General features: G+C 45.7%; 1 protein-coding gene across 6 annotated transcripts in view; it reads right to left on the minus strand.

Annotated features, from left to right (window-relative positions):
- The window catches only part of LOC139576283 (kinesin-like protein KIFC3), a 64,620-nt gene that overhangs the window by 5,035 nt on the left and 36,490 nt on the right, over positions 1-23,095 (minus strand). For 3 of the 6 annotated variants that reach the window (XM_071402195.1, XM_071402194.1, XM_071402196.1), the window contains exons 2-15: positions 14,143-14,263; positions 12,278-12,429; positions 8,665-8,830; positions 8,128-8,297; positions 7,473-7,616; positions 6,999-7,280; positions 6,531-6,704; positions 5,362-5,509; positions 4,891-5,133; positions 2,181-2,356; positions 1,804-1,908; positions 1,528-1,658; positions 653-776; positions 8-137 (exon numbers count right to left, since the gene is read on the minus strand). In XM_071402195.1, coding sequence (XP_071258296.1) covers positions 8-137; positions 653-776; positions 1,528-1,658; positions 1,804-1,908; positions 2,181-2,356; positions 4,891-5,133; positions 5,362-5,509; positions 6,531-6,704; positions 6,999-7,280; positions 7,473-7,616; positions 8,128-8,297; positions 8,665-8,830; positions 12,278-12,429; positions 14,143-14,224 — 2,227 coding nt within the window. In that variant the 5' untranslated portion in view covers positions 14,225-14,263. Of the gene's footprint in view, positions 1-7; positions 138-652; positions 777-1,527; positions 1,659-1,803; positions 1,909-2,180; positions 2,357-4,890; positions 5,134-5,361; positions 5,510-6,530; positions 6,705-6,998; positions 7,281-7,472; positions 7,617-8,127; positions 8,298-8,664; positions 8,831-12,277; positions 12,430-13,764; positions 14,010-14,142; positions 14,264-23,095 lie in introns of those variants that run through there. The other 3 variants (XM_071402199.1, XM_071402197.1, XM_071402198.1) reach the window with 3 other exon arrangements.

Genomic DNA, 23,095 nt, shown 5'->3' on the forward strand with positions numbered 1-23,095 from the left:
TGTGTACCTTGCGTGCGGTGCCCGGTGGAGGAGTTGACGCCTGCTACGGTGATGATGAGGAGGGCGTGAGAGCGGGAGCTGTGTTCATTCAGATTGGTGCAGGCTGTGGCCCTGTTCATGTGACCCAGCTCAAACACCTACACAGAGGGCACAGGCCAGGGGTTAGAGGTCAAGGGTCATAGGAAGTGAATAACTGCTCTGTCATCTGCACAGGCACATGGCAGAACACACACAGGACCAGATTTAAATCATTAACACACAAACTAATCTGTAGACTAGAGAAAAATCCAGGCTTTGGCACATTCCACTCGTTCAGGGAACACAAGAGCTCTGACAGACATTTCAAGATGAGAACTCAGTCTCAGGCCTAAAGAACCGTGGGAGCCATCTTATTAACTGACACATGATTGTAAACAAAGCCCAATATCAGCTTTCTCTAAACCTCTATTTAATTGGAAAATAGTACTGAAGGAAAAGTACTGCTTTGGGGTTTAGGTAAGGAATACCATTTTGCACTTTGTGAATGGTAAGTAACACCATATAAACAAAATGTGATTCACTGATTGCAGATCAGAGCACAAAGCTACCTCACTAACCCAACGTCCTGTGGCAGGCATTAGTATAAGTGGCAGTAGTAGAATGGTGGCCTCACCCTGTTGATGTCCTCAGGGCTCTGGACAGTGAACTCCGTGAGGCCCGGCACATAGAGCTGACCACTACCGTCTGGGTTCATCTTGATGTCCAGCTTCTCACCCTGGTTGTCCCCCAAAAGGTTCCTACAGGAAACAGCAACACACTGTCACAAAGATGGTTCCCACTCAAATAAAAAGACCGTCTTAAAATGATACCCATACGGCACTACTTTGGGTGTATGGTGTCATTTCCTATGATATCCCCCAACAACATTCGGCAGATAGAGAGATAGATGGATAGCTAGATAGATAGTTTTTGTTAATTTGAGCTATATATCTATCAAGATAATCTGTAGTCAACTCTCCAACTAAGTGGGGCCAAAACGGCTTTTCCCATGTGTTGTGCCATTCCACCCCTCCAATTCTCTTCTCGTGGTGAGTCCTGGTGTCACGCTTTGGCAGAAAGGACACACAGATGTTCAGAGATTACATAACAGAGAGACGGTGAGATAGACGGAGGAAGGGGATAGAGGGAGAAAAAGAGGGAGGAAGGGAATAGAGGGAGGGTGGAGAGGAGCTCGTGTTGAAACAAATGAACCAAGGACGTTAAATATAATCCACTTTTATATAACTGCTGGCCCCATGCACTCAAATTGCTTACACACATGCACACAGGAACTGTGTCAAAGACAGCTTAGGTATAAATCACAATGAAATAACGCTTCAGCCGTGATCTCAAAAAAGCCTTCTCATAAAAGGTACGTATTGTAACTACGTGACCCCTTGCTTCCCCTCTGTCATTGTGTAACCTCTGAGGCAAGGCCGCACCTGCACTCAAATCCAAACCTGCCCACCCTGTCTGACCTTACACTGATGCGTGTGTGTGTGTCCTCACCGTAGGGTCTCGTTGTAGATCTCCACCATGCTAACAGTGATCTTGAAGTCCCAGTCGGGCGCTTTCTCAGTCACCTCAGAGAACAGCAGTCTGAGAGCCCTCTGGTTAATGCCCGGGTCCTTGGCCACACCCTAAAGACATTTGCTATTAACAATCACTACAACACATCTCTTGATTTCTATTTAACCTTAATTTATCTCCTGTGGTATGAGAGAGAAGGAGAGAGAGAGCGAAAGTAAGTAAGTGTGTGTGTGTGTGTGTATTAGCAGCGAATACCTCCATGGTGTAGGTCTTTCCTGAGCCCGTCTGTCCGTAGGCGAAGATGCACACGTTAAAGCCATCAATACAGGACGTCACCAGGGACTGGACCTCCTGGAACACCTGGTTAGCCAATCAGAGAGGGACAGTTAGGATAACAGGTGTTGTGATTGGTGACAGTAAACCATTAGAATATATAGAGACAGCAACATCCTTTTGGTAAACCTCGATAATTTAAAAAAGGGGCTTCCTCTCATGTCATTTCCTTCATCTGTGCTGATGAGAAACATCATGTTGCTTTTACCTGTGGTTGCGTTTTCAGATCAGTAAAGATGAAGGCAAGGAAGCCACTTCAGACTATTGAGATGTACTCCAAGTCATGATGCTCTACTGACCTCTTCCTGTGTGGCCTGAGGGTGGAACACCTTGTCCAGTTCAAAGGTCATCAGTTTGACCTTGTTGGAAAGATAGAGAAGGGCATCGTCGTCTGGGTCAAAGCTGACCATGTTTTCGGCAGAATCATGCTCCCCCCGGCACACCGGCCGCACCCGACAGAACACCCTGATGTTACCTGGGAAGTGAAGGCAGAGGAGAGACACATAACAATACTGTTTTGGGACAACAAATGCAAAGATCCACTGCTTTTGAACAGAATTGATCTGTTATGTACACAGATGCACCTGTGGAATCAAATCAAGCTTTGTCACATGCACCGAATACAGCCTTACTGTGAAATGCTTACTTACAAGCCCTTAACTCTTCTTGATCTGCACTGTTGGTTAAGAAAACATTTACCAAATAAACTAAAGTAAAAAAATAAATAAAAAGTAACACTAAAATAACAATAACGTGGCTATATACTGGGGTACCGGTACCGAGTCAATGTGCTGGGGTACAGGTTAGTCGAGGTAATTTGTACATGTAGGTAGGGGTAAAGTGCCTATGCATAGATAATAAACAACGAGTAGCACCAGTGTAAAAACAAATGGGTGGGGGTGTCAATGTAAATAGTCCGGGTGGCCATTTGATTAATTGTTCAGCAATCTTATGGCTTGGGGGTAGAAGCTGTTAACTTCTTATGGCTGCAAGGGCAGTATTGAGTAGCTTGGATGAAAGGTGCACAGAGGTGCCCATAGTAAACTGCCTGCTCCTCAGTCCCAGTTGCTAATATATGCATAGTATTATTCGTATTGGATAGAAAACACTCTGAAGTTTCTAAAACTGTTTGAATTATGTCTGTGAGTATAACAGAACTCATATGGCAGGCAAAAACCTGAGAAGTTCCACTTCCTGTTTGAATTGTTTCTGAGGTGGCAGATTTTCAACCAAGCTCTCATTGAAATTACAGCGAGATATTGATGAGTTTTCACTTCCTACGGCTTCCACTAGATGTCAATAGAACTTTGTCTGATGACTCTAATGTGAAGGGGGCCGAAGGAGACAGGAATGAGTAATCACTGCCACGAGCTGACCATGCTTTCACATGCGCGTTCACATGAGGAGGACCTCCGTTCCACCGCTCATCTGAAGTCAATCTAATTCTCCGGTTGGAACGTTATTCAAGATGTATGTTAACAACATTCTAAAGATTGATTCAGTACATCGTTTGACATGTTTCTACTGACTGTTACGGAACTTTTGGACATTGTCACGTTATAGTGGACGCGCTTTGTGACTTTAGAATTGTTTACCAAACACGCTAACCAAAGTAGCTAATTGGACATAAATAACGAACATTATCGAACAAATCAAGCATTTATTGTGGACCTGGGATTCCTAGGACTGCATTCTGATGAAGTTCATCAAAGGTAAGGAAACATTTATCATGTATTTTCTGGTTTCTGTTGACCCCAACATTCCTATAGTCCACAATCATCTTCTTTGTCTTGATCACGTTGAGGGAGAGGTTGTTGTCATTGCACCACAGATGCAGAAGTGTTGTTACCTACGCTTACCACCTGGGGGTGGCCCGTCAGGAAGTCCAGGATCCAGTTGCAGAGGGAGGCATTTAGTCACAGGGTCCTTAGCATAGTGATGAGCTTTGAGGGCACTATGGTGTTGAATGCTGAGCTGTAGTCAATGAAGAGCATTCTCACATAGGTGTACCTTTTGTCCATGTGTCTAAGGGCCGTGTGGAGTGCAATAGAGATTGCATCCTCTGTGGATCTGTTGGGGCGGTATGCGCACATTGGTGTGGGTGTAGGGTTTCTGGGATAATGGTGTTGATGTGAGCCATAACCAGCCTTTCAAAGCACTTCATGGCTACAGATGTGAGTGCTACGGGTCGGTAGTCATTTAGGCAGGTTACCTTCATGTTCTTGGGCACAGGGACTATGGTGGTCTGCTTGAAACATGTAGGTATTACACTCGGTCAAGAAGAGGTTGAAAATGTCAGTGAACACACTTGCCAGTTGGTCACCGCATGCTCGGTGTACCTGTCCTAGTAATCCGTCTGGCCCAGCAGCTTTGTGAATGTTGACCTGTTTAAAGGTCTTGCTAACATCGGCTACTGAGAGCGTGATCACACAGTCATCCGGAACAGCTGGTGCTCTCATGTATGCTTCAGTGTTGCTTGCCTCGAAGTGAGCATAAAAGGCATTTTGCTCGTCTGGTAGGCTCGAGTCACTGGGCAGCCCGTGGCTGGGTTTCCCTTTGTAGTCGGTAGTATTCAAGCCCTGCCATATCTGACGAGCCTCACAGCCTGTGTAGTAGGATTCAATCTTCATCCTGTATTGACGCTTTGCCTGTTTGATGGTTCGTCTGAGGGGGTAGCGGGATTTCTTATAAGCGTCCGGATTGGTGTCCCGCTCCTTGAAAGCGGCAGCTCTAGCCTTTAGCTCGATGTGGATGTTGCCTGTAATCCATGGCTTCTGGTTGGGATATGTACGTACGGTCACTGTGGGGAGCGTCGATGCACTTATTGATAAAGCCGATGACTGAGGTGGTACACACCTCGATGCCATTTGATGAATCGCGGAACACATTCCAGTCTGTGCTAGCAAAACTTGCGAATCTACTGGATGTACACACTATACACTAGCTAGTATGAACAGCTGATATCACACACACACACAGCTCTCAGAATGCACGATCAAGGGGTCGTACCTTTGATGCGCACCAACTCGTTGTGGCATTTCTTCCTCAGGTTCATCTCTCTCTTGTACTTCCTCAGCAGCTCTTGGTTGGCACTGCTCACCTCGCCTATCACCTGGCAGATCTCCTGCTTGGCTTCGGTGATGGCCTTCTCCAGCATGAAGGGGAAGTCCTGAACCTGTCTCTTCAGACAGTTGTAGTCACAGGTGAGAGTACGCAGGGCTGGCTGCAGGGTCAAAAGGTTCATACGCACACCTGGGGACAGGTAGGGACACACACACACATTTGTTACATCAGTAAATAACGACAAAAAACAGAGCACACAAACATTCCTGGGTAATATTCATTAGGAAGGACAGCAAAATTGAATAAAACCTGAAGTGAAAAATGTTTCGCAGTGTGCCCTAATGAATACTGCCCGGGACTACGATACGCGCAAATGCAAAAGTACATTAACATAAAAGTCCTAAACTTTCGGCTTACCTGCCAGGTTCTCATGCACGGCCTTCATCTCGCTTTCGGCCCTGATGAAGGCCTCTTCTATCACCCTGTTCTTCTCCTCCTCCAGGTTCTGCATTTCAGCCTCTAACTGGCCCTGGGCCCGCTCCATCTCCCCCTCGTACACCAGGATCTACACGGGACAGAGAGAGAGAGGTTAGAGAGGGTTGGGGTTTGGAGTATATCTCGGGACAGTACCAGCACACCATACTGGTCTAGGTGGGGACTGGAGCGTGTTTGGTGGTCTACCTGGAGCTAAGGGCTGAGAGCTAAAATGTAGCATAAAAGCTAACACAGCACTGGAACTCAGATCTAATAGCTACCAGGGCATTTGAACTAAAGGCTTCAAACGCCCCTTAACATCTTTGTTGAGATCTGAAGCCTATAACTAACTCATGGAGCTAATTAAAAGTTAGCTCCCAGCAAAACGATCGGGTTTGCTTCTTCTCAGCTACAGGATACACGAATGTGTTCACAATGGGTTGTGAACCATCATTACAGCTAAAAGCTAATCCAAAACCACACACTGCACCCCCAACACAAGACTGGAGGACCCTCAAAGAGATTTAGGGTACAGTTTATGCATGTCACTACAGCACACGGGTTTTTGGTAGGGGTTGAAACCACACAAGTGGGCAAAGTTTGGGGAGCAGGGTACCTGAGACACAGGAAGTGATGTAGTGAGAAAACAGGAAGCACTATGGAGGGACCTAATGTGCCTATCAAGGGGGGCCAACCTTAGACAACCTGCATATGACCTCGCCATTGCCCCTTCCGACGGCCTTGGAGAGCAGGCCGCAGATACGGCCACGGTCCGCACGCAGCTGGAACCAAACGTAAGCGGAGAGAGAGGTGTTAACACGGCCCGTGCCACTACAGGGGAGGGGATGGGACGAGGGTTGAACCCTTCACCCCTACTGGGAGGGAAGGGTGTTTTTGTGAAGGACCGTACCGCCACAATCTACTACAAGGGGGGTGAGTTGGATTGTACCAATGCAGGTACCAGGGGGAGGAACGAGGAGAACTTCAGAAATAACAAAGACCAACTGGTTAAGGAGCCAATGGGATTAGGAAGGGGCACAGAGGGTTATGCGTGTGTGAGAGTAGTATGTGTGTGTTGTTAGATGGTTGTGTGTGTGCGCGTCTGTGTGTACCTGAGCTCGGAGCTGGGTGCTGGTCCTCTGGGAATCGTGCAACTGTGTCTCCAGCTCTCGGAGCAGCTGTCTCTGCAGTGATAGCTGCTCCTGCAGGGCGGCGCTCTTGGCCTGGGCCTCGGCTACGGCCTGCTGAGACTCTGACGACTCCACCTCCACTGTCTCAGTCACATACTGGACGGATAGAGAATAGAGAGAGCGAGATAGATAGGGTAGGAGAAGAGAGAGAAAGGTGGGGAGCAGGAGAGAGAGATTGATATCGTAAGATCATCAGGGAACACAACTCAGCAGCAAATGCTCACGTAACATCCCAATCATTCATATAACTCAAAAACATTGGATAGGTGGTAAGCTACCAACATATAACGTACCCATCCTATCATTTCAGATCTATGAGGGACCATTAAGTAACATAGGAGCTAGCAAGGGGTTGTTTTTGAAATGGGACAGTTTTTCCCGATTCCTCACCTTGACCTGATGGGGCCGGGCGGCCTGTCTGGCCAGCTCCTCCTCACAATCTCTGAGCCGGACGCTCAGCTGCTGCTCCACCTCCCCCTGCTGACACTTAGACTCCTCCAGTTGCCTCTGCATCTCCCCCGCGTGGCGCTTGGACTCCTCCAGCTGTCGGCTGAGCGTCTCCACCCTGCTGGCCTTCTCCAGGACCTGCTGCTCCAATTCAGCCAGCCTCTTCTGCCTCGGTCTGGCCTGGCTCTCCCAGCGAGACACCGCTTCACGCAGGGCCTCCGCATCCTATTTAACACATAATACACCACACATACTTATCACACAGCCTCTCCTCGCCCTCTGGCCTGGTTCTTCCAACGAGATACCTTCCCAAACAGGGCTTCCGTATCCTACACACACAGAGCTATAATAGACACATAACAATCACGTTTTTTACAGCCTCTACCCTCACTTAATTCGCCCATGCCACACCCATACCTGGCTGTGGGGGCAGTCAGTGGCTGTGCAGGCCGGTGGAGGAGCCTCCTGGAGCAGTGAGGTCTTGCATGCCTTCAGCTCCTGCTTCAGCCGCTCGTTCTCGACCACCAGCAGCTCCAGGTGCTTCTCCAGGTCGGTCGCCCCCTACAGGACAGAAGGAACAGGCACACGTCAGTATCACACTCACAAAGGCACCACAGAGGGATATCAATATAAACAGGAAGGAATTAACACACATTCACACACACAGCAATGCACAAGCACTTTGTCCTCTGACTATTGTTCATTATCTGCCCCAAACATCAGGAGACAGTGAAACAAAAGAACACGTACACAACATTGCAATTGACCCCTCTCCCTCACCTCCCCATCTCCCCCTCTTACACACACTCACTCACACGCAACACCTTAGCATGCCTGTGAAGCAGAAGTGTGTCACGGTGCAATCTTACACCTGAAAGAAAAGGTGCCAATTATCTTGAGCTTGTCTTTCCCAAGCTTCCCAAGAATGTAGGCCAGCTGGGCTCTGCCCTCATTCTCTCTTTCCTTTCCTCCTCTCCCCTCCTCCCTTACTCACCAGTCTTTCTCCTCCCATTTCCTCCATTCCCATCACTCTCTCTCTCTCTCTCTCTCTCTCTCTCTCTATTCTACTCACCAGCTCCGAGCGCAGTCTCTCCACCTCCTGGGTCTGGTACAGCAGCTTCTCCTCCAGCTCCCCCACCTGTGTGCGCAGCCCTGAGATGAGCTGCTCTCCTTCCTGAACGAGATGGTTGCTGTGCTGCTGATGCTCCTGTGGCTCACCCAGCCTCTGCACTGCCCTCACACCTGCAACACACACACACAGTGATAACACATTATATACACGCACCCACAGAATTTAAAAACAGACACACACGCCATCCAGCCCCACAGTATTGGATAATGCGTGTTGACAGTCGGTCACAGCCGTGACACACAGCTCTCTTCTTGCTGACAGGCTGGTTTGTGTCAGTACTGTGAACACCGTCCTGACAGACACACACCATTCGGAGTCATTCACGTCACAGTAATTACTGCCGTATCAGTCACGACTCACAGTCCTGTTTTTACATCTGCAGTTCTCCTTCCTAATACTCTATTACGGTTCTCCCTCTCTCTCTCTTTCTTCCTCCCTCCCTCCCTGTATCCATCCATCTCCCCGTTCCCCTATCACCGTTGGGCAGTGCTGTGTGCAGCTCCTCTTGTAGAGTGTGTATGACGTTAGTCTTCTCCTGCAGACTCTGTTCGTGACTCTGCTGCAGTCTCTGCAGCTGCAGACACCGGGAAGCTTCCTCGCGTCGCAGACGCGCCTGAAACTCACACACTTTCTCCTGCAGTGTCTAGACACATGCACACGCACACACACGGCAAAGGTCACAGGTCACAGGTTAGAAGCCAGACAGGTCATTAATAACGTCACATTTCCAAGGGAACAAGGATGTGTCAAGGAGGATTGATCAGTTTATAACATCATCCATGTTCACAGGTCTGATCAAAACTGAGCCATCCAGTCAGTCTATAGGTAAATCGATTTGAATTCAATCACTTTTTGACCGCATCCATTTTGATTTAAGCAACATTTATTAAACATGTTTGCCCATGGAAGAAGCGGTCAGAAAGGGACTTTTTGGACCTGAACGACAAAACTTTCAGGAGATAAAGGTGCTCTATGTTGACCCATTTTGCATACCCCACCATACCATGAGACATCCATGTGTTCATCACTGGAAAAGTGATGAGTTTTATATCATTTAAAAGCTTATTAACAGTGTTGTCAAACTGTATTATTTCTTGAAAATATATACATTTCAAACATTTTATATTTTAAACCTTGAACGTCATTTATAAAAAAACGGGTAAACTTATTTAAGAGTGTCTCAACTGATGGCGGACACAACACAAAAACCTTAGATTATGGAAATGGGCTCTAAACTACAACAAAAATCTGAATTTTTGCATTTTTAGATAATTGACTTGAAAAAGTAAAGAAATTACAATTTGTATCAAAAACAAAAAAATATTTTTTTCTCCAGAAATTATAAAAAAAGTTTGACAACCCTGTTTGCAAGCTTATAAATTATATAAATCTCAACCGGTTATCTTTTTTTTCCAGTGATGAAGACATGGATGGATGTCTCATGGTATGGTGGGGTATGCAAAGTAGGTCAACTATGAGCACCTTTATCTCTTGAATGTTTTGGCGTTCAGGTCCAAAAAGTCACATTCTGAGCACTTCTACAACAGTAGATTTCATTCAAATCAAAAGGGGTGCTGTCAAAAAGTGATTGAATTCAAATAGATATACCCCTACACCAGTGGTTCAAACATCTCCTCTGGGACCACAAGACATTTCACCATTTTTTTATAGCCCTGAACTGCACTCACCTGCCAGTTTATTAAGTACACCACCCAGGTTACGAAAATGGATCGCTCCTACAGACAGTGAGTCACGTGGCTGTGACTTGCTATATAAAGCAGCAAGACAGGCATCCAGTTACTGCTCGATTGAACGTTAGAATGGGCAAAACGAGTGACCTAAGCGATTTGGAGTGTGTTATGATTATCGGTCCCAGGCGCGCCGGATCCAGTATCTCAGAAAAACGGCCGCCGAAAAACATCCAGTCAGTGGCAGTCCTGTGGGCAAAAACAGCTCGTTGATGAGAGAAGTCGGAGGAGAATGGCAAGAATCGTGCAAGCTAACAGGCGGGCCACAAACAGACAAATAACTGTGCGGTACAACTGTGGTGTGCAGAACGGCATCTCGGGAACACACAAGTCGTCAATCCTTGTCACGGATGGGCTGTTGCAGCAGACGACCACACCGGGTTCCACTACTATCCACTAAAAACAAGAACCGGCTCCAGTGGGCATGTGATCACCAACACTGGACAATTGAGTTGCGGAAAAACAGCGCCTGGTCCAACGAATCCCAGTTCCTGTTGTGTCATGCTGATGGCAGATTCAAGATTTGGCGTAAGCAGCACGAGTCCATGGACCCATCCTGCCTGGTGGCGGTGGTGTACTGGTGTGGGGAATGTTTTCCTGGCACACGTTAGGTCCCTTGATACCAATTGTGCAACAATTGAACGCCACAGCCTATCTGAACATTGTTGCTGACCAAACCCAATAGAGCATCTTTGGGATGAGATGGAATGGGATGTTCGCAGCATGACTGTACCGCTGTCCAATCTGCAGCAGCTGTGTGATGCCATCCCTGTAGAACATTTGACACCTTGTAGAATCCATGCCCCGAATAATTCAGGATGTTCTGGAGGCAAAGGTTAGTCCGACACGGTACTAGATGGGTGTACCTAATAAACTGGTCGGTGAGTGTAATTCACCTAATCAAGGGTTTGATGATTAATTGAAGATTACAATCAGGTGTACAAGTTCTGGAATAGATCAAATACATGGAACTGCATGGGGTCCCCGAGAAGAGGTTTGAAAACCACTGGTCTATACAACTAGACTCAGATGCAAAGATGAAACTGCTATTCTACCAACTGAAACCACCTACAGCCATACAAATCAGACTTAAGTAACCAATACATACAGAGACACGCAGAGACAGAGAGAGACAGAGAGATAGACAGAGAGAGCGAGACAGATCTAACTAGAGACTGTAGAGAGAGCGAATGAGGACATTACATAGGCAGATGTCCAGGAACAGGACCAGGTGACCTTCTGTGGATGAAAGCGGGATGGGCAGAGGAGAGAGGGATGGGAAGATGTACAACAATGAAAGGTGTAGAGGAGTGGAGGAAGACAAAGCGAAATGGCCGATGAGATGAAGGAGAAACCAATGATAAATGAAATTGGAATATGGAGGAAATGCAATGATTTGTTGAAGAGACAGACAGCTTTTTGCGTAAGTTCGCGCGTGTCCAGTTAAAAGGCACAGACAGCACAGTTATCTTTAATCTGCAAGACCTGTCGCTATGAGGCGCCAATGTCATTTTATGAGGTGCTGATGTGCGCTTTATGACTCAGCACTGGGGCTGTCAACTGTCATAGGGTCAGATTAGGATGCTTGTCACGAGGCGTTGGGCAGAACAGTGCAGAATACCCACACCTGAGGGATCTACTACAAAGCAAGATCAATGACTTAGCCAGCTAACTTGGCTAAATATTCTCAAATAACTTTTTATTGTATAGAAAGATAGGCATGTCTGATTGACCCAACAACCAAAAACATATCAGTTTATCTTTCCTAATGAACCAGAAAATCAGTACTTATTTCTGTTTGTTTATCCAAGTTAGCTGGCTAACTCATTGATCCTGCTTTGTAGTAGACCCCTCTGCGCTGTGTTCAGTGGGGCACAACATTGTGGAACGCTCTGATGGAAATATACTATGTAGAACAGACAACAGGTGTGTTGTTGTGACAGTGTGTGCTCTACCCTGTGTTTTTCCAAAGGCAGACAAAGTAACACAATCCCGAACACACATGAAATGAAACCACAAGAGGGATACTATGCAGACACAGGATTCTCTGTTCTGCAGAGTACATACAGAGTATACAGGATAACGACAGCTAGGCTGTGTGTTAGAAGCTCATTAAAACCTGATCAATAAATCGACTGAGTCTCACTCCCCAGGGCTCTTACTGACCTGAACCCCCCCACCCCACCCCACCCCACCCAACCAGTTTAGCCAGTGAAACCAGGACAAACAAGAGCCATGTTGGGAAAAGACCCACCAATATGAACAATATGCTAGCCACATTGTCCTAGTTAGTGTGTGTGTGTGTGTGTGTGTGTGTGCGCACGCGCGCACAATCATCTCACCTGTATGAGTAGCTGTTGGTCGTGGTTGTGCTGGCTGGTTTCTAATTGGTCAGTAGTGGTCAGAGCGGTGCGTTGTGGGAAAGCGGCTGCGGGTAGAGACAGGAAGGAGCAGTCCTCCTCACCATCAGTCATCAAAAAGTCCACCGAGCTCCCTACGGACACACGGGAGGGACAAACAAAGTTTGGAAACACAGACATACACTGCACACTCACAGTTAAACACAGTACACAAACAAGCAACAAACAAGCCTGAGCCTCATGGGTTGATTATGTTCTTATCCACTGTGGCAGAGCTGATCCTGTATTCACTTGAGTCAGAAAACAGTCTCTATACATCTTTGTCCCTCTACCCTTCTCCATCTTATCCCAATCTCTCATTCCCTCGCTCTACCTCCATTTATACATGCGAGAGGTAATTTTCTATGGCCCGTTCTTCTCCCCACTTACCTTCCCCCCCCCCCCCTTCTCCCTCCACTAACCATTATCATCTCCTCTCCCCTCAGTCAAGAGTGATTCTAGGCCTCTCTCCCCTATTTTCACTCCCCGACCTTCCAAGGTTCGCACAGACAGTACCATGGAAACGAGCACAGCTAGATAAGCAGTGTGATAACACAGGCCCCAGCAGGTGATGCATTAACTCCATACAGGCCTGTTTACCTGTGTGTATGCGTGTGTGTGCTTGTGTGTGTGTGTATGGTCACCTGTATGGGGGCCCAGTCTTATCAACCTGAGGACAATCAGTACACTGTACTACCGCACTGGGTCTATTCTACACACAATCAACCCTACAATATTAACCTGTATTGACACACATACTCACACTCAAAACGTTTATTTCCTAATACACACGTAAAAGCAATTTAACTGAACAAAGCGCCTTATACATACAATGGGTCACAGACTAAGGCAAACTCACACCAAGAAAAAAAATACACTTATTCAGGGAAGTGGTGCTTAAAGTATCCCCCACAAACACGTGATGTGTACAGACTGTGTGTACACACTGCGCAAATCAGTTTAACACACAGGTTTACTCGTACCTCTGTAAGGCTGGGGGGGGGGGGGGGGGGGGGGGGAACAGCATGCATTCGGTAACTGATGACACAGCAGATTAAGTCCCACAGCAGAGTCACGCACGTACAGACCAACGTACGATACATACACACACACACACACTCACACACCACCAGGACACACGTCGTTAAGTATTATACAACTGGATACGTTAACGCTACCATCCTCTCCTCCTCTACCTTCTGCCCTCCGCTCGCAACATTGTCCCTTTCTTTCTCAGTCACTCTCTTGCTTTCTTTCCTGCACTAGCACAGTCACAGTCCTGCTGCCCCATCGTCACCTTGAGCAGTCCCGCAAGAGCATTAGCGAGGAGAAATGCACACCCACAGACCGATGGACACACACATACAATAGGTCCAGTGTTTGCGCTCCTGGCCTCTGGACTGTAAGGGGATCAGCTTTAAGATCTGTACCTGCTAGACGCACTCCTTCAGCTGAGAGAGGTAGAGAAAGAACACTCACTCCTCACCGCTTTCTCAGACAGCTGACATACACTCCTCCTTTCCCCTTTCCTTTCCCCTTTCCAGTCAGATACAAGAATTCCTTCTCTTCTCCAGTATTTCCTGTTCCTCCCAGTTTCACTGAGGCACAGCTCATGGGAATCTGTCACGCACTCCTCTCCTCTTAGTAAGAGTCCTGTCAGACAGGCAGCACACACCTCTCCCATTCCCTCCCTCCCTCCCTTCCTCTTTGTCATCCCAAAAATGCAGCCACACTGGTTTAGTCCCACCCCTGTGTCACAGAGGGACTCCCTTGCTGCCCAATGGGGTGGGCCTACAGAATCCACTCACCATCCAATGAGACGTCTTTCTTCCAGAGCTCCTGCAGACAGGGGGCGTGGCCAAGTTCCCAGGTCTTTCTTGTTCCGAACATGACCGCAGGGCTGAGCAGAGCACTGGGTCTCTGGACCGGCTAGAGAGACACAGAATGAGATAGAGAGAGAAAAGAGAGCGAGAGAGTGAGAGAGAGCGTGAGATGTAAACGTCTTTCTATTTTTGTCACCTAGCAGACGCTCTTATCCAAAGCGACTTACACTAGTGAGTGCATACATTTTTCATACTGATCCCCGGTGGGAATCGAACCCACAACCCCGGTGTTGCAAGCGTCATACATGGGATTACATACACAGAGTGAGAGAGAGACAAGAGCGATAGCTTGTGGTCAATATTCCCTTTGCTATAATGTCATTGATATTATTGATTTAATAGGTTCTTCTTTGGCAATATAAGATAACTTGTCATGCCAATAAAGCTCATTGAAAGTTCAGCAGTAATGTGTCTGAAAGAGAGAAAAAGACAGACGGTACGGTATTTGAGAGTGATAGGAGAGAGCAGAAAGAGCATTTGTGTGTTCATCTGTTTACACAGTGGGCGGTGGGAACAGCCTTCAGAGTTCATGATGAAACAGGAGAAATGAGAAAGAGATGGACAACATTCCTGCATGACTGATAACCACATTCACAGCCAATACTGGGTTGTATTCATTAGTCAGACACCATTTAATCCAAACAGAAAAAACGTTTTCTAACTATTGGCCAATTTCAGGTAGGTCCCTCCCTATGTCATTTTGTTTGCTTCAGCTCGGTTCCTAGTGAATACACCCCTGGTAACCAGTTACCAGTTTACTACAGCCACACTGGATACACAAATACTGATCTGGGCCCGGTTTCCGATAGCGATGGAACTTAAGCTGTTTTTTCATCACGTGTAGTCTGTTTTAACGATGTATCGTTCCTATAAAACGGCCAAATAACTCACATGCATTTCCCAAAACACCACGTAGGGAGAACTTTCACAGTCTGTCGGATACAGATAGGACTGAAAAAGAATGCAGTACTGCTCTCGGATCAGCTTTCTCCATTCAAATCTTACCTTAACATTGGGAATTATTCCACAATACTGACAATGGATCAGCTCCTAGAGAGATATCCCCTATAGTGCCTTCAGAAAGTATTCACACCCCTTGACTTTTTCCACATTTTGTTGTGTTACAGCCTGAATTTAAAATGGATTAAATGTACTGTTTTGTCACTGGCCTACACACACACACACACACACACACACACACACACACACACACAACTTCATAAAGTCAAAGTGGAATTATGTTTTTAGGTCTTTTTTACAAATTAGTAAAGATTTTCTTAACAAGTCAAACTCACTGTGTGCAATACTTTTTAATGACTACCTGATCTCTGTACCCCACACATGCAAGGTCCCTCAGTTGAGCAGTGAATTTCAAAATGATTCAACCACGAAGACCAGGGAGGTATTCCAATGCCTTGCAAAGAAGGGAATCGATTGGTAGATGAGTAAAAATCTTAAAAGCAGACATTGACTAAGTTTACATACACACTAATAATTCGATATTAAACTGATTATGGCAGAAGGCAGATTATGCAATATTCATGTAAACACCTTACTCTGGTGATCTTAAATTGGCGTGAGGTCAAAATCGAAGTAAGCATACGCCGATTAAAATACCCGAGCAATCTTTCGAATTATTAGGACATGTAAACACCTTAATTGGCTTTCCAGCAGTATATTTGATCTGTGCATCTGCTAGCACCAGCCGAGTGAGCCTCCCTCTTCAGCGTGACTGAAGTGTCTTCAGAACAACTGAACGTATGCGTTTTAGAAGTAGTTTTCACATATACAATTTGTATGTACGAACTCAGAATCAAATATGCTTCCCAAAACGAACATGTTCGATGTGGTAGAAATTTCATTTTGATTGCCGATTTTCTGTCATCAGGTAGTCTGATTTCCGATGTGTCAATGTAAATAGGATTATTAGGGAAATCGTTCTTCTTGCAAAGCATCTACACGTTTTAATTATACTATTATATTATCTGACTATCTAATTATTGTGTGCATATAACCACACTCATTGAATATCTCTTTGAGCATGGTGAAATGATTAATTACACTTTCTATGGTGTATCAATTCACCCAGTCACTACAAAAACACAGGAGTCCTTCCCAATCTGTTGCCGGAGAGGAAGGAAACCACTCAGGGATTTCACCACGAGGCCAATGGTGACTTTAAAAGTTAGAGTTTAATGGCTGTGATCGAAAACTGAGGATGGATCAACACATTCAGCGGTGGAAAAAGTACCCAATTGTCATACTTGAGTAAAAGTAAAGATACCTTAATAGAAAATGGCAAGTAAAAGTGAAAGTCACCCAGTAAAATACTACTTGTGTGAAAGTATTTGGTTTTAAATATGCTTAAGTATCAAAAGTAAACGTAATTGCTAAATATTCAATTTCCTTACATTAAGCAAACTAGACGGCACACTTTTCTATATTTTTTTTAACGGAAAGCCAGGAACACACTAACACTCAGACATCATTTACAAAAGAAGCATTTGTGTTTAGTGAGTCTGCCAGATCAGAAGGGATGACCAGGGAATTGAACCATTTTCTGTTCTGCTAAGCATTCAAAATGTAACAAGTGCTTTTGGGTGTCTGGGAAAATGGGCAAAAAAGTGATTTTCTTTAGGAATGTAGTGAAGTAAAAGTTGTCAAAAATATAAATAGTAAAGTACAGAACATGCATCAAGTTTGCAACAAGGCACTAAAGTAAAACTGCAAAAAATGTGGCAAAGCAATTCACTTTTTGTCCTGAATACAAAGAGTTATTGAATTTGCCCCAAGCATACAACACATTACGGAGAATTACTCTCCATATTTTCAAGCATAGTGGTGGCTGCATCATGTTATGGTATGCCTGTAACCGTTAAGGACTATGGAGTTCTCCATTCCATTGATTAAAAAAAATCAATGGAATGGAGCTAAGCAAAGGCTAAATCCTAGAGGAAAACCTGGTTCAGTCAGCTTTCTACCAGACACCGAGATTAATTCCCCTTTCAGCAGGACAATAACCTATAACAGAAGGCCAAATCTACACTGGAGTTGCTTACCAAGATGGCAGTGAACGTTCCCAAGTGGCCGAGTTGCAGTTCTGACTTAAATCTAGCTGAAAATCTATGGCAAGACCTTAAAGTGGTTGTATAGCAATTATCAACAACCAATTTGACAGAGTTTAAATAATTTTAAGAAAAATGGGAAAATGTTGTACAATCCAGGTGTGGAAAGCTCTTTACATTTAATTATATAAACGTAACCTTTATTTAACTAGCCAGGCGCACCGGTTTGAGTGTGTCAAGAACTGCCACTGATCCTATCAGTACCGACACATGCTCCAACAACGCACTTAGCGACCGTTCTCTCTGTGTGGTGTTTTGGGAAACTCATGTTACATCTTCGGCAGTTGTAGGAAAGATGAATCATTAAAAAACACTCGTAAACCTAAGTTCCATCGATATCGGGAAACCGGGCCCTGGACAGTTGGAGGTTAAGTAGCACATTCAGGTATGTACTGTATTTGTCAATGACATCGGGACATTGGTCTCAATGAAATGCCTGTATATTTTTATTTAACCTTTGTCAGGCCATTCTGGTGGCTTCATCACCACCCGTCCTAAATGGGCCAGAACTTCATCCTATTCAGTCATCCCACTACCTTCCAGACTCTCCCTGGTCCTGATCCCTGGTCTGAGCCCCGGCTCATGAGGGTCAAGCCAATCAGATTACACAGGACTGACCTCAAACTGGTCAATACTGGCCAATCAGATTATACTGACAGTGATGACCAGTTTACAGTTCACAGCCCCACACAGACTCCCCTGATATTAACACAATCAGTGGGAGAGTAAGGGTCAAGACAGGCGCGCACGCACGCTACATTACACACACTTCCATGTTGTTCTACATCACCACACACAGCAATACAATACTATTCAACTACGGTATACATACAACTCTACACCACACACACGCAACATCAATTCATTACTCGACTCTATTCAATAGCGACACATTACAGAGTGGGATACAATACATGTGAATGCACCCAGTGTGCAAATATAGCAATGCCTGCACAAAGAACCGGGCAGAAACGTCAAAAAACTCACACCTGTGTGTTTGGTGAGTCCCGTGATTGTGTGTGAGTGAATGTGTGAATGTGACAACTGATCGTGTGGTCAGTCTGGTTCAACCCTTGTGTGTATGTGGTTGTACTGACCGTGACCCAGAGTTGACCGTTCTGTCGGAGACATGGTGGGTCAGCAGGTCCAATCCAGTGCTGCTGTATTAGCTAGGCTAATCTCTCACAGCGGGAAGTTCCCCAAAGTACTGGCCACATAGAACACAAGGAACTGTATTCAGCAAGTGTGTGTGTTCATAAATGTTCTGTATGTTGTACTGTTTCCTACAGCAGAATATCCAGAACAGTGGTTTACCGTTAAAAGGTCCTCAGAGTTCTTCAACAAAGTGCTACAATAGCTACAGTACTATACTAAGTTCGGTCCTTGGTTCATACAGGGTCTATCCGGGATCCAGCGCCCATGGATGGATCTCAAGTATAATGGGTCTGCCTTTCCTCTCCTCATCTTATTTCCTTCATGGACACTGATGTGATGAAACTGGGCAGCTGAAAGCAAATGCCTAATGTACGGAGTTGCTGTCACCTGTCATTGAGCTGCTGTCACCCGTCTTCAGGTCAGACTACGGAGATGCACCAAATTAACTGGACCATACTCTGGGCCTCCATCTACCCTCCCATAGAGTGTGTATATCAGACTTTACCCTCAGTCTATACATAATCTAAGACCCAATCCTGTGTCCCTGAATGAAACCATACCCTGTGTGCGACTCCGGAGGGAATCCGGTCCGATGTGTAGTAGCGGTCTTTGTCTCGATCTCGGTCCAGCCAGCGTTTGTTGATCAGAGATCCCATCCAGCCAATCATCCTGCCAGCCCCTTAGCCAGACTTGTGGCAGTCACCCTCCTTCTAGAGCCTGAACAACACGCACTCTACCATGTGACCACTCTTACACACGCTTATGTATTCCAAATAACTCCAAATGAAATAAGGCAACTTGAACACACCTGCAGTCCCTTCCCCAGGCCTGGCGGCCATCATTACATCCTCACTCTACCACCTGACCACACGCTTGGCATCCATAGAAAGCCGTCGGTATCCGTAGCGACAGGCCATAGTTTACTAGCGGTATGGACAGGGTTAGGCCCCGCCCACAAATACACAGGAAACGCAGAATGGACGTTGCCATTAATCACGGATCTAAGATCGGGTTATTTAACACCCCAACCTAACCTTAACCATTAGGCTGATTAAATAATACCTGACCCTGGACCAGTGGTAAGAGGCAACTTCTACCTTCTCCACTTATTTACCCATAATCCTTTAAACCCCACAACAGATGGCCTCCTTCATAAACCTCATCTTCCTCTGAGGAGAAGGATCAAGGTGTCCCTAACCACAGATCTCGGATCAGATCTATCAACAGGGATCTATCTTCAAATCCTAGCTTTTAGCATTAGGCTGGAATCCAAAACTGACATCATACTCTCTGGGGAGACTGGTGTTTACTTGAGGGATTTTGTTCTCACTTGTCTCCCCTTGTCCACCCCAACCTGCTGTTTCTCCCTCTATGACTGCAGGATAAAGGTGGGGTGGCCTTTTGATCTCTGCTTCCTTCCCTCCCTCTATCACCTCATTTCCACTCTTTCTACACTCTGAATTCACATAGCAAAGTGTCGGGAATGTTAGCGCCTAAGACGGTTGTGCCAGAAAAATTCAAAGCGTTCTCATTATTACAATGCTCCAGTGAGATCAGGCACCCCCTGTGGCTTTTCCTAGGTAGTAGAAAAGGAGTCGGTAGAGGCAAGGTAATGTAATATCATCATGTAAATCTGTGGTTAAAGGCAACTTTTACAATGAGCTTGTGATACATGAGGCGATACAGTATAGAGTTGTGGGTGCCTTTGTGGTAAATGCAATTCTCTGCCAGCCCCATAGAGGGTGTTATGAGCACAAAGGGCTAACAAAAAAAGAAAGGGTAAAATCATTCAGCTAATCTGGTTATTTACTGCTTCCAAGGTATGGTCCTCACAGAAACATACACACGCCTGACAGGTTTCTAGGTTACCACACTCTCCATGGTTCTTTGAGCACAAGGCATGGTGTGTAGGATAAGGTTACACACTCCTGTCGGGACTCTGCCTTCTATAGTATCACCTGTCCCCTCTATGCACCAGGAAAATTGCAAAAAACTATTTAGCCCTAGTACAGTGGGTGATATCAATGTGCTTGGGTGGGAGACTACTGTTGTGGAACAGGGGGAGAACAGGAGGGTCTGGAAAGCTGTGAGGAGCTAATGTTGCACTCCCTCCCCCCCGGTACTCTCCCTCCTACTTTAGCTAGTGTTTAGCTTCACTCTGCTAAAGCAGAGCATTCTAATAGTTGATGACAGCACAGAGGAAGGGCTTAACATAAAGCAGAGAGGATAAGATCGGACTCCCCCCATCCCCCCTGCCTCTCTCTCTTACTGTTTGTATATCCCGCCCTCAAGTATTTTCATCCCTCTTATCGCTCTCCTTCCATTTGAGTGTTTCCTCTGAGTATCCCTCCCTACTCTCTTCCTCTCCACAGTATGTGAATCTCATTAGCCCAGTTCCAGTTCTCCCTGTTAAGACTCAGCTATATATAAAATTGTGTATATATAAAATATAGTATATATATATATATATATATATATATATTCATGTGTGTGTACATACATACACACACATACTATATACATACACAGTGATAATTAGTATAGGACAACACCAGGAACTTGATAGTGTTATGATAACGCTAGAATAATGCTCTGGAGATGTTGTGTTCATGTTTTATCGTTGTGCTCTCGTGGCTCATGAAGCCGGGGTACCTGAGCCAGGGAGTAGTGTGTTTCATCTATAATTCCTTGAGGAACAGTGACTACCCTGAGAACACCTTCTGTGTGTGTCTGTTAGTTTCTCTGTATATACAGTTGAAGTCGGAAGTTTACATGCACCTTAGCCAAACACACATGTGCAGTTGCAAACCGTAGTCTGGCTTTTTTTATGGTGGTTTTGGAGCAGTGGCTTCTTCCTTGCCTTGTGGCCTTTCAGGTTATGTCGATCTAGGACTTGTTTTTACTGTGGATATAGATACTTTTGCACCGGTTTCCTCCAGCATCTTCACAAGGTCCTTTGCTGTTGTTCTGGGATTGATTTGCACTTTCGCACAAAAGTATGTTTATCTCTAGGAGACAGAACGCGTCTCCTTCCTGAGCGGTATGACGGCTGCGTGGTCCCATGGTGTTTATACTTGCGTACTATTGTTTGTACAGATGAACGTGGTACCTTCAGGCATTTGGAAATTGCTCCCAAGGATGAACCAGACTTGTGGAGGTCTACAATTGTTTTTCTGAGGTCTTGGCTGATTTCTTTGATTTTCCCATGATGTCAAGCAAAGAGGCACTGAGTTTGAAACTATGCCTTGAAATACATCCACAGGTACACCCCCAATTGACTCAAATTATGTCAATTAGCCTATCAGAAGCTTCTAAAGCCATGACATTTTCTGGAATTTTCCAAGCTGTTTAAAGGCACAGTCAACTTAGTGTATGTAAACTTCTGACCCACTGGAATTGTGATACAGTGAATTATATGTGAAATAATCTGTCTGTAAACAATTGTTGGAAAAATGAGTTGTCATGCTCAATGTAGATGTCCTAACCGACTTGCCAAAACTATGGTTTGTTAACAAGACATTTGTGGAGTGGTTGAAAAACGAGTTTCAATGACTCCAACCTAAGCGTATGTAAACTTCTGACTTCAACTGTATATATAACATAAACTCAGCAAAAAAATAAACGTTGCTTTTTCAGGACCCTGTCTTTAAAAGATATTTGTATTTTTACGAATTCACTTCACAGATCTTCATTGTGAAGTGATTAAACACCGTTTCCCATGCTTGTTCAATGAATCATAAACAATTAATGGACATGCACCTGTGGAACGGTCATTAAGACACTAACAGCTTACAGACAGTAGGCAATTAAGGTCACAGTTATGAAAACTTAGGACACTAGAAAGGTCTCTTTTTACAGAAAAGAAAGATGCCCAGGGTCCCTGCTCATCTGGGTGAACGTGCCTTAGACATGCTGCAAGGAGGCATGAGGACTGCAGATGTGGCCAGGGCAATAAATTATAATGTCCGTACTGTGAGACGCCTAAGACAGCGCTACAGGGAGACAGGACGGACAGCTGATCGTCCTCGCAGTGGCAGACATCGTGTAACAACACCTGCACAGGATCGGTACATCCGAACATCACACCTGCGGGACAGGTACAGGATGGCAACAACAACTGCCCAAGTTACACCAGGAACGCACAATCCCTCCATCAGTGCTCAGACTGTCCGCAATAGGCTGAGAGAGGCTGGACTGAGGGCTTTTAGGCCTGTTGTAAGGCAGGTCCTCACCAGACATCACCGGCAACAACGTCGCCTATGGGCACAAACCCACTGTCTCTGGACCAGACAGGACTGGCAAAAAGTGCTCTTCACTGACGAGTCGCGGTTTTGTCTCACCAGGGGTGATGGTCGGATTGACGTTTATCATCGAAGGAATGAGCGTATCTGGAGCGGGATCGATTTTGAGGTGGAGGGTCCGTCATGGTCTGGGGCGGTGTCCACACAGCATCATCGGACTGAGCTTGTTGTCATTGAAGGCAATGAAGACATTGAAGACATCCTCCTCCTTCATGTGGTACCCTTCCTGCAGGCTCATCCTGACATGACCCTCCAGCATTACAATGCCACCAGCCATTCTGCTCATTCTGTGCATGA

Source organism: Salvelinus alpinus, chromosome 5 (assembly GCF_045679555.1).
Source record: "Salvelinus alpinus chromosome 5, SLU_Salpinus.1, whole genome shotgun sequence".
NCBI lineage: Eukaryota > Metazoa > Chordata > Actinopteri > Salmoniformes > Salmonidae > Salvelinus > Salvelinus alpinus.